Consider the following 12,797-nt stretch of genomic DNA (forward strand, 5'->3'; position numbering starts at 1 on the left):
CAACTTTATTAAAGTTTAATATGTCAGTTGTCCGTTTGTGAATTGTAATTTTATGCTTTATTGATGCTTTATTGTGTAATAGTGAGACAGATGTGACGATGGGGCCCATTGAGCACCCGGCATTATCCCACTATCCTTTGTTTTTGTTTGATTTTGAATCTTTTGAACTTGGCCTATTTCTTAGTGTAAGGCTTGATCCCGTTTTCCCCAGGGAGGGGTTGGTTGATCTTTTGCCTGTTTTTCCTAAGAACTATGTAACTTCTGAGATTTGAGACCTGGTCTGTCTATCCCTTCGGGTTGATAGTTAAACGTTATTTGCGTTTGCTTAGAAGACTGAAGATTTGTTGAAAAAAATTTATTAGTAGTTTCATCAGACAAATTTACTATCCTGCCAGTCATAACAACCCTTGTTTTATTTTATGAACGACTCTGAAGATTATGATGATAATCAGAATAATTTAATAAAGAATGAAGATTCTATAGAATATCCAAAAAATTTGGAAAAATTAAACAGATGGACTATTCCTTCTGTCCCTTCTAAACAAATTTATAAATTTGGAACTTTTGACATATTATCTCGTTATGCTGTTAAAACAGTTGAGCGAATATATATATATATATATATATAGCGGATGAGTAAAAAATAGGACGCGCGAGAATTGTTAATGTTATTTACATGGTTGAGTTTGAGCACTAGAAGTAAAAAAAAATTTAAAAAATAAATCGGGCCGGCCCGAAAAGCCCGACTACCCGTACCGGGCCGAGCTCGGGCACTAATTTGCGTAGCCCATTTTTTATCCGGGCTTTTTAGCCCGGCCCGACGAAACCCGAAATCCGACCGGGCTGGCCCGGCGCCCGTTTTGACAGCTCTAGTTTTAAGGTTAAGGAACCAAATTACTTTAACTTATATATATAAGTTAAGGACTAAATTGACTAATTTTAAAATTAAGAGATCAAATAAATATTAAAGGATATTTTTGTCAAATTGATGTGTAAACAAATGAAAATAAAACTCATATCCGCGGGTTACTGCCCAAACCCTACGTGATTTGACAGGGAAAACCCAAATTGACTGGGTTTGGGTTTCCCCCGATTTCAAATGACAGGATTAAGGCGGGTAATGGAAACATTGATACACACCTCGAACTTGTTCCGATTATATTAAAATTATATGTTACCTCTTTTAAATAAGAAATCCAGCAATATCTTAAATTATATTCATATCTTTATATTTTATTTTTAATTTGAGTTATAAATAAATTGTTTTCTCTATTATTATTTTTTTATTTAAAAAAATATTGTTGAAATAAAATAGTTTTTGATTTTTAACTTTTTTTATTAAAAAAATAGTAATAAAATGCAATCAAAATTCAGGTGAAAAGAGACGTAACGGAATACCCGATCCCCGTTGAATATGAGTTTGATATTATATTTTTTATCCCCGCTTAAAATTGATATGAATTTGGAAAAACTCAAACTTTATAGATTTGAATTTAGGGAGGGCAAAATTTATCCACACACCGCCCCATTGTCATGCCCGGTTGCTTCAGAAAAAAAAAATTGAGGTGTAAATAGAACAAAAATTCAAAGGAGTACCTTTTTTGCTATATACTAGGTTTAGTTAAAGTGTTTCTCTCTAAGTCTAAAAACACACTTCAACAAATTTTCAGTTTCCTTAACCCAAGTTGTTTCAAGAACAACCACAAATTAAACAAAAATGTTATCTTTGAATGTTTTTCCACCAACATCATCATCGTACTCTGTCACTGTCACAAAACCAAATCACCATTTTTCCATCAATGCATCTCACAAACTCAAACCAAATCTTCTCAACAGCTTTCAAAGTTCCAATCTTTCTCTCAAACCCATATCTCAGATCCATCATTCACTCACAAATTCACCTTCTTTCAGCAGATTCCTCTCACACCCTTTTGAATTTTCACCAAAACCCACAACCCAATTTCTCAAAGCTGTTTCTGATGAAGGAGAATCTTCACCTCAAGAGGTTAATCCTAATCCTAAACCTAAAAATATCAAAAAACTTGTTTTGGTTTTTGGGTTTTGGTACTTTCAAAACATTGTTTTCAACATTTATAATAAAAAAGTTTTGAACATTTTTCCATTTCCATGGCTTCTTGCTTCTTTTCAGCTTTTTGTTGGTTCAATTTGGATGCTTGTTCTTTGGTCTTTTAAGCTTCAACCTTGTCCAAAAATCTCAAAACCTTTCATTTTTGCACTTCTTGGACCTGCTTTGTTTCACACAATTGGTCACATTTCAGCTTGTGTTTCATTCTCTAAGGTTGCTGTTTCATTCACACATGTTATTAAATCTGCTGAACCTGTTTTCTCTGTCATATTTTCTTCTGTTCTTGGTGATAGATATCCAATTCAAGTTTGGCTTTCAATTTTACCAATTGTTCTTGGTTGTTCTTTAGCTGCTGTTACTGAAGTTTCTTTCAATGTTCAAGGATTATGGTGTGCACTTATTAGCAATTTTGGTTTTGTATTAAGGAACATTTATTCGAAAAAAAGTTTGCAAAATTTCAAAGAAGTTGATGGATTAAACTTATATGGTTGGATTACTATATTGTCATTGTTGTATCTTTTTCCGGTAGCTATTTTTGTCGAAGGATCTCAATGGATTCCGGGGTATTATAAGGCATTAGAAGCTATTGGAAAGCCTTCGACTTTTTATATTTGGGTTTTGGTTTCGGGCGTGTTTTATCATCTTTATAATCAATCATCTTACCAAGCATTGGATGAAATTAGTCCGTTAACTTTCTCCGTTGGAAATACAATGAAGAGAGTTGTGGTTATCGTGTCTTCGGTTTTGGTGTTCAGAAATCCAGTTCGACCTCTTAATGGTCTTGGTTCTGCCATTGCTATTCTTGGGACTTTTCTTTATTCACAAGCTACGGCTGCAAAGAAAGCGAAGAAAATTGAAGGTGAAAAGAGTAGTTAGAGAAGTAGAAGGGGAGTAAAAAGAGGGGAAAATTTAGAAAGTCATTACTGTTTGATTATTTTAGAAGTACTTTTAGTCATGTTAGATTTTTAGTCATTAATTAAGATCTTCTATTATTGTTTCTTTTGAACTTTTGCTGTGATTTTTCTATTGATATTTCAAAGCACTTATTTAAATTTGGTTAATTTTCATGCAAATAATTGCTTCTTGCTTGATTTATGTTAAGCCTTGTTTGGATAAACAACTTAGTTAATCACTTTTAGTATAAATGCTTATCATCGTATAGGTGCTTATGTATAAGTTATTTCTATAACAAAAGATAAATTCAAGCTGTTTTCATAAGCTATCCTGGAGGAAAATAAGCTGAAAATAGCTTATGGACATGTCATAAGTTGTTTTCGTAAACTTTTAAACAGTCTCACAAGTACTTATGCCAATAGATAGAAGAAATTTGACTGCAATATATTGATTAGCCTCATTGTTGCTTTAGTGAATAAAGTAAGCTAATAGGAGATTCACTTGTTAGTTGAGCTTCTAGTGACTGAATCTTATGTCTATCTTTGCGCAATGGCTGCATTGTTTCTGTGTAATTAGATGGTCACAGTTTTGAGTCGTTAAATCAGCCCCTTGCAAATGTAAGATAAAAGGCTATCTCGTCCTTGAGGTAGCTTTAAGGAATCAAGCTGTTTTTGATAATTAGAAGTGAATCCAGTTGGTATGTGAATTTCGTAATTATCATTATGGAAGCTTCTTGTTAAACTAAAAAGTTCCTTGCTAGTAAAGTTCCACTTTTATTGTGTGCTGCTCAGATATTGTTATAAACCCACAACTTGATTGAGTTTTATGATATCTGGTCAAACATTTCATACTCCATCTTTCATCTGAGTGAGGTTTTTTTCATGTCCTCGAGTCAAGTGGTATTGGCTGCTCTTACTTGATTTTAGACTTTCTTGAATTTGAAGCTTAGTAGAGCATATCATGGAGTATTTGATATGCTGGTCAAGGATTTCAAGGCATAATATTAATGCACATTTGGATTCATTTTGAATTTGACAAAATTATGATAACACTGTGATTTTGTTGAAGCTCCAAAATATATCTTTCAACAAAATCACGTCAGCACATCAAGATTCTGCCAAAATATTGTGAATCCAAACGTGTACTTAGTTGTGATGTTTTGGAGTAGCAATTCACTTTGCGTCATCAAATGAAACTAGCAACAGTCGAAAGACTGATTAAAGTACTTTTAAGTTTTAACACAAAATATCCGCTTGAAGGAAAGCCGGAAAACCTTTGACAGCTTTTTGCTTGGCCATAGCAGTGTAATATTAAGACTAATATGTATTTGATTTCATCGTGGCAAGAATTGGTTTTGTAAAATTTAGTTGAACGTAAAGTTATTTATGTTTAGCGAGTGTGTTTGGATTGGTGGTATGTCATAATAAGGATGCCATCATATTTCATTTCTTTTGGTCGGTTTTTAAAATATCTATTATTACGTTCTATCTTATACCACCGATTCCAACAGACTAAAAAATATTACATTCAGAGACAAAATCTTCGAATCTCAACTTCAAGTTAGAATTCACTTTGAACGCAAAATTATTGACAACACATACTACAAAACTCAAGGTTTTTCTATTGTCCTATGATTTTGGAACTCCATTGCTCAATATAGTTAAAAATTAATACAACTACTTTCATCACTGTCTTCATAACATTTGGCCTACAAGCAACTCTCCGGTTGAACCGTACCAAAGGCAGTTCCAGCAACGTGGTTACACAAAGCTTTTGGAGCTTCATCTTTTAAAGTGAGCTTCACATTCTCTAGCTTTATCCTTTTGCAAGGTTGCTTTGAACTGCACTCAAATTTCACAGCAACCTTTGTTGCTGATGTTCCTTGAATGTCTTTGTATGAAACATCATCAATCATGACCCCAGATTCCTATACAAGAAAAATGAAACTTAGTATATCAATTATTCACATTCAAATTGAAGGTAGAAAGTAGATTTTTATATCAGAATCTTGCTATTGACACTCCACAAAATTTTACTAACACCTCCATATATTTTAGAAATTGGTTCACAAGATAGTTAGTGGAAGTGTGATCAACAAATGTCGGGCAATCCCTGTGTTACCTCGCCCGCATAATTCGTAAAAACCTCTAGTGTCTAGATTTACCAATACGGATTGGGAAAAAACAAAGTTTTTTACGGACTTACTCATTCAAATTCGTGACAAAGACAATGTTTTTCTTCATCTGAATTGATAAATCCAAACGAGTGCGGTTTTAAAGAAATGAGAAGATTTAAAAATAACCTTCGAAAAGAAAAGCTTACCTCATTTGGGCATCCCTTGTAAAATGGACAGTAATTTTGGTCTATTATAATGGGATTTTGGACATCGATCATTGTTGCATCTACAAAATGAACATGTCTTACAAATCCACCACTAGGCTTCCCCCATGATTTTATTCTAAAGCCATTTTGAGTCTTAGAGAATGTAGCTGATTTCACTGTCACATTTTTAACACCAGGTTCATTCAAGCTCCATCCTAAGCTTCCAATGCTACAACAAAATTAAGTGTATGTAATGTAATGTAATGTAATGACAATAACTAAATTAGTATTAAATTAATTTAGATGAAGTAAATTTCAAATAATAACCTTATTCCATGTCCAGGCCCGCATACAACGTCTTCAATCCACAAGTTTCTGCTGCCAGGGCCGATTGAGATGCAATCGTCCCCCGTTCGTATTTTAGGTTTGGTAATAGTGATATCAGAAGATAACTGAACATGGATACCATCCGTGTTGGGACTATTTTCGGGAGCAACGACTTTCACTCCATGTACTTTGACATTTCTACATTCATAAATGACTATGTGAAACATTTGACTATTGCGAGAGGTCAACCCTGTGACGATAATGTTGTCTGAGTTGCAAAATCCAAGTGTCTGCTTCCACATAAACACAATAAGTTGTCACGGATCAACGTGATTTTTCGGTTGTACATAAGATACTTTTATATCTACATCTAACACAATATCATCATGTAATGTAAGTCCATTTTCTAACTGCAATTTAAAAATAACTACAAAATACTCGAATCTCGTTATTACATACCGTGGCTCCAATCGGGCAAGATTTTCCGGAATTCTTACAATCCCACAAGGAAGTTCCTTTTCCATCAAGAACACCACCATGAATTGAAACACCACTAACTTTCTCAAACATTAACCAATAACTTGCTTCTCCTATGACATTATAATCACTAGGAGCAACCAAAGTTCCATCAATGATTATAGAAATATTTTTGTTGGCACATAATTCTCCACTAAATGTGACCCTTCCAAGCAAAAATTTCCCATGTGGCACATAAATGATTGAAGGCTTGTTTGATGTACAAACTTTGTTCCATGCCATAAGAAATGATTTTGTTGAATCAATTTTACCATTTGGTTTGGCTCCAAAATCAACCACATTGTAAGTAGTAATTGATTTGGCCATGGTTGAATTGAATAATAAGGTGTATAATGATATAATGTACAATGTTTTAAGAGAAAAATTATGACTAGTTTTTGTTTTTGGGTTTGTCATTTTGGAAAGTGAAATGAAATAGAAAAAGAAAGAGTTTGGAAAACTATATAGGGCTTCAAGTTCAATCTATGTTTCTAAGTAACATATTTATTTTGACTTATGTTTAGATTTTCTACGTTTCAAAATGACAAAATTATGTTGGTCTTAGTTTAGCAAATTTATGTTTCCTGTCAAGAACCGTTTCTTGCTCTTGAGTGGGAGAGAGAGTGATACTGTGAGTGGGAGAGTGGGTGGGAAGTGAAAAAACTCATTTTTTTAAACTCTGGTTCTCTGATAGAGAGTTCAGCTGCGAAGTAAGTAAAGTCTGGGTAAAAATTATTTTTATCAAAAATCGAATTCGGATTCTCCCGAACAATGGAAAAACTCAATTTTCAATTTTAATTATAGCATTGAAGATGGTCTTCTCATAAAAGAAAGAGTGAATATTCATTTTGGTCCCTCACAATTTTTTGACGAGACAATTTACTTCTTAACAAAAATAAAACTCAAATTAATCAATAAGATTTTCATATTTGGGAAAAACTAGTCCGTGTTTCGTTATAATAGAGGGACTAATTTATCGCAAATGAAAAAACATCAGGGACTAATTGGAATTTTTGTTGTTGTTAAGGACTCAATCGCCCCCCATAAAAAAATTGTATGGTACTAAAATGAATCGTGACTCTAAAAATAAGTCTTCTCGTAAAAAAAGAACATCGAAGATGGTCTCACATAAGTTACTTTTTACTTATCAATTGTCTAATTTTTTTTACCACTAAAAACTCACAAACAAGTGGAGGGATTGAAGTTCGAATTCGATCATGGTGTCCGATGTAACAATTTCAGTATTTTTACCAATTAAATTAGGATTTGTAAATTTTTCTTTACCTTTTTATTCTCTAAAAATGTCATATTTTAAAAGCAATAATAAATTTTTAAAAATAGCCCATATTAGGTGGTTTAAAATATAAATTTAACTACTTTTACTTCATATTTGTTTGGTGTATATAACTACTTTTACTTGATTTTTTTTATAAGAAAACTTGAACTTGTCGGAAAAAAAAGTGTACTCAGCCTTTATAATTCGAGGAAATCATCTTTAGAAATAGTCTATTTCTATGTGATTTCTCTCTTTGTTATTTCTCTATTTTCCAACACTAATTCAACAAAAACTTGTTCAACACACTTACAAAAAATATATTCCGCCAAAATAATCCTTAAATCGACTCATGAGTTAATGAGCGCAATTAATGATGGACGGCTATGCATGTATCGAGGTTAATATGAATAAACATGGATTAGTGATTGCACGAGTCCAACGTGTGTCAGTTTAATCGACGTCACTACATTTTTTTGTGTGTATATTACCGATATAACAAAGGTCGGTTGTGTATTAAATGCTAACATTTGAAATGCTAGCATTTATCGTTGATTGTAATTACCAATGTTAGGTGTGCATTAACAACAAACATCGCCAAGTTTTGTGTTTCATACAGGTTTGGTTGAGTTTTACTCATCATGTTTGGTCTTTGATTTTGTGAGTTTGTCTTTGTAAACATAATTTCTTTATTATTTTTATTTTGTGGATTTATTCAATTAATTTAAAAAGTGGTTTTCTTTATACTTATAATAGTGATTAAAATGTATCATACTATTGTCTATCCCGAATTGTGAAAATTATTTTTGAATCCTAAATTTAGGTATGTTTCATCTTCACATGGTTACATTACATAGTTTGGAGAGAGCCAAGCAATTTCTTTGCTTACTCTTTTTTGTGCATTGTTTCTTTATTCTCATAGTATTAATGCATTACACATTGTTCCTTTATGTTTATGATGACTTCCTTTTTATTCACTAATTTTGTTCGTTTTAATAACAAGGCCAGGCAAATACTCTTATGCATTGATATTTGTGGTTTCATGAAGGATATCAAGCAAAAAATAAAATGAATAAGGGAATAGAAAAACCACTTTCAATGGAAAACAATCATCCTCGATATGAATTATTAGTTGAGTAAGAAATGTGAAATCAACAAAAAATATACTCCAACAAAAAAATCTAGAAATTCAATTTTAAGGTGGATAAGTGGAAAGACCGATGCTCGAATCTCGGTTTCCTGCATATATAATGTAATATCATACCAATTGAGATATAATGACTAGAAATTTCACCTTTAATAAGATAGATAAGTGGGATGACCGAAGTTCAAACTCCGGACACCTGCATATATAATGCAATATCCTACCAATTTTTTTTTTAAAAAATATATCCTACCAATTGAATTAAGTTCACGGAATAATTTATATTGTTTAATACTTTATAATTATCAATTAAACTAACTTTAAAATATGAAATATACTAGTATGTTAGCCCGTGCCAGCACAAGATTATTTTCTTTTTTAATATTATTTATGGAACGGATCCCTCCTCTTATTTAAATGTTTATTTTGATATTGTTTACGTGGAAATTTGGTAAACAACCGCTAGTTTAAGTATTTAAACTCGCGAGACCAACTAGTAAATCTCAGGACAATTTTGTGTTTTGTTTACTTAAGAAAATGTTTGAATGTTCGTTTAAAAAAAGGAAAACAAACACTTAAGAATAAAATCTTTTGCAAACAATGATAGAAATAGCTAGTTCGAATCGCCTTGACACAGCAATTTCATGAATAAATGTTAAATAAAGCTAAAGAACATTGCTGGAAAGTAAATTGCATTGAATGAAAAGCAATTACAAATAAAGATGGTTCACAAAACATACATTTCTCCTCGAAATTCCTTTCGTTCGATCGCTGAGTACTTAGAATTTTTAGAGAGAGTTTTGTATAAAATTTGTGACTCTTGTTCTGAATGAAAAACTACTATAAATATCCTGGTGAAGTGGTAACTGCTCCTTGATCATCTGGACGCTCTTCGATTTGCCACGTCGACCCACGTTCTCCACTTTCGATCTTCATTTCTTCAGTGCGCGCCAATGCTCTATTGGGCCGTTGTTGTTTCTTCTAGGCCTGGACCAACTGGCCCTTTGACTTACTTCGCTGCTTCGACGCGCTCTTGATGAATTAACCCTCAAGCATAACCTTCGAGGCTTTCGAAGTTCTTTTCCGCTTCGACACGGTTGAAGCTTCGATACAGCATTTGAAAGTTTTATTTTAGCAACATAACCTTCAAATAAATATTGGACCCACCAATTATATTTAATTGATAAATACCAAATTTATATCCAACAAATTAGCCCCCAAAAATGTCATTTTCGACTGTGTCTATCGAAAGAGGAAGTGGCATTTTTGAAAGTACAAAGGGATATCTCTCTTTTCCGTTTATTTCTCCTATCCTTTAGGCTGATATCCAAAAAAAAATTGGATTGGCTCCAATACTTACTTTCTTTTCCACCTGTAAAGGGATTTAGACACTTGTCAGCGTATGAAGTTGAAGAAGTTGTTATTTTTCCTTTTGAATTATTTTAATTCTAAAATAACGCGCCCTTATAAATAGGCAACTCCTTCCTTCATTGTTCTCTTTCCAAACTTTCAACTGTTCATCTTCTTCTTAACTTTGAGAACTTTCTGCTGAATCTTTTGCTTCCAAACATCTTCAACTTTGAAACCTTATTTAACATCAAACCTGTTGGGTTTTTGTATGTTGGCTGCATTTTGCAAAAACATCTTTTAGCCAAGTGTTGAGACATATGTGCGTACACCAAGTGTTGAGGCAGATGTAACAACACTTGTATGTCTGATTGTTCGCGCCAGCTAGCGTTTTTATTTTCTATTCAATCTTTCAAAGATTTGATTGAAGAATTATTTCATGGTTTCTTATACAACAAGGCGCACGTGATCAATGTGTTTCAGAAGGCAGCTGAACCCTAGTTCTATTTTCTAAAGGAATTATATTTTTAGAAAATATAATATTTGTTTCAAAAATATATCTTGTGAAGATTGCTGCAGAAAATATAAAAGATTTATTTCAAATAAATCTTTGTGCTTCAAGAAGATTAGAAGATTTAATTTTAAAATATATTTACAACAAATATATTTATGGGAGGAATATTTGATGCAAAGAAAGATTTGGTAAAAATATATATTTTGCATCTAGAAGATTTCTTGGAGCTGAATCATTGTGAAAAGCCCACGAGGTTGTGCTATATAAAGGGTGCTGCTAACCCTATTTTATTTACCGAAACTTGAAGCTAAAATAGAATATCAAAGATGTAGTCTTTTAAGGGTTTCGTGTCTTTAAGCCACTCTCTAGGAGAGTTGGTGTAAAGTGAACCACTCGGGTTGTGAGATGGTCACTATGTCCTCACTCAGAAACCTATAGGTAATGAGTTGAGTATTGTAATTGGAGGAAACTTTTAAGCAACTCCAAATTGTGAACTTAGTCGTTGGCTAGGTGGTGATGTTATTGAAGTGTGTCTTCATCTTTGTCAAGGAGAGTGCCTCCATTCTGTTGTTATTGAAATCCTTACAGGTTGTAAGGTTGAGGGGAGTGAGACGGGGTCTCATATCTAGGAGTTCCTAGGTAGAAGTTGCATTGGGTAGGGATTAAGTGAGGAGTTGTAAACGGGGGAGTTTAACTCTGAATTAATACTGCTGATAGTGAATTTCCTCCTGGATTGGTATCCCCCAATTTAGGCTGTTAGGCTGAACTGGGTTAACAATTATGTGTGTTATTTATGCTTTTCAGTATCTGTTTTTAATGCTCTGCTTTATTGTTCTCTCTGTTAAGACAAGTGTTACGACAAGTGTCTGAACATCGTGGACAACACTTGTCTACTGTGTACCAGAATTTCAAAACCACCGATCTTTTCTTCTCTCAGTTTCTATTGAAGTTATTCTGGCACCTTGCGATTCCCAATTTCAACCCTAATCGTCGATTTTGTAGAACCTTTGAACTTCAACAATGGCGTCCAGCTCAAATACTACGAAGCTACTTCCTTACGCTGGAAAGTGGACCACCGCCACACTCTCTTCTTATGAAGAAGGTACAGTTCCAGAACCTTCGCTTCGATTGGATTTGCAAAAAATTTGGGAAAGTCAGGTAATCTTCCCATACTCTATTAATAATCTGGTGCATGCGTTTGGGGGACCTAAACCAGATGAAAAGAATCGTAACTCCAACACAATACCCATTTTCCCTGTCTACAAGCTTTGTATCCCTAGGGTTTTCCTTAGTGAACCCTATAACTTTAGTTATATTAAAGCACCTAACAGGGTCTTTCGATCAGCTCCTTCCCTAAACGACCAATACCTTACTTGGTTGGATAGAATACAACAAGATAAAGCTGATATTTGGCAAGCCTGTGGTATTTATGACCTTATTCAACTATCTAGGACAGGTCTTAAATACCAGCAGGAGATGATTATTGCTGCTTTGCATTTCTTTGAGTCTTCTACCAACACTTTCCACTTCGAATGTGGTATGATGACTCCTACCTTGCTTGATGTTGCTGCTATCATTGGTTTATCACCACTTGGAGATACTTATGATCCCTTTAAAGCTTCTGACACCATCAAGTTCGACTTCCACAACAAATCTTACTCCAAGTACATCATGGAGAACCAAAAGACTGATGATGAGGTAAGTGCTGAAGAGCATGTTGCTTTCCTAACCCTTTGGTTGTCCCAATATGTCTTCTGCACCCAGTCTCTTCAAGTAGCCAAGAAATATATCCCTATGGCCATTCAGCTTCATGAGTGTCAACAGTTTAGCTTTGCTCGACTCATCCTTGGATGTCTTTACGAATCCATGAGGGATGCTTGTGAGCACCTTAAGAAGACAAGTGATGGATCTACCTTTCTGGGTGTTGGTCCTTTCTGGTTGCTGTAGTTATGGCTAAATGCTACATTCCACACAGAACTTGACATTTTCCTGCCCGAGCAATTCTATGATGAATCACGTGCGTGCCAAGTCGAAGGCACTAGGCTAGCAAGGTTGGCTCCCAGGGTAAGAGGCATTTCCTATGATGTGGCCTTTCAACAATATTTTAATGCCTTTCTGAACTTGAAGGAATTCAAGCCTAGCTTCGCTCCCTTCGTGGACAGACCTCTTGGTCCTCCTTGGTTCATCCATCATTTCCCTCCTCCACCAGACTTTGAAGAAGTGGTTACTAACATTTGGAGTGCTTATCTGATGCCTACAATCCTTTGTTTACTTACAATCATTGCTGTGATAAAAAAAAATTAAAGATAACTTTTAAATAACAATATACTTTGATAAAAGTAATTGAGAATACCGACCTTTTCATCCATTAACA

General features: G+C 33.9%; 1 protein-coding gene and 1 pseudogene across 1 annotated transcript; one reads left to right on the plus strand and one right to left on the minus strand.

Moving 5' to 3' along the window:
• The first annotated feature begins 1,608 nt into the window (after nucleotides 1-1,608).
• On the plus strand, nucleotides 1,609-3,159 carry LOC123899450 (xylulose 5-phosphate/phosphate translocator, chloroplastic). Its single transcript, XM_045950580.1, has one exon. It carries the CDS (start codon nucleotides 1,718-1,720, stop codon nucleotides 2,960-2,962), a length of 1,245 nt encoding a protein of 414 aa, XP_045806536.1. The 5' UTR covers nucleotides 1,609-1,717; the 3' UTR covers nucleotides 2,963-3,159.
• Nucleotides 3,160-4,688: 1,529 nt separating this feature from the next.
• On the minus strand, nucleotides 4,689-6,447 carry LOC123895255 (annotated as a pseudogene).
• Nucleotides 6,448-12,797: the final 6,350 nt, after the last annotated feature.

The sequence above is a fragment of the Trifolium pratense genome, linkage group LG7, assembly GCF_020283565.1.
Source record: "Trifolium pratense cultivar HEN17-A07 linkage group LG7, ARS_RC_1.1, whole genome shotgun sequence".
Taxonomy (NCBI): domain Eukaryota; kingdom Viridiplantae; phylum Streptophyta; class Magnoliopsida; order Fabales; family Fabaceae; genus Trifolium; species Trifolium pratense.

Excerpts from the sequence above, each read along its gene's own strand:
- LOC123899450 (XM_045950580.1), top strand. The coding sequence starts at position 1,718 with ATGTTATCTTTGAATGTTTTTCCACCAACATCATCATCGTACTCTGTC.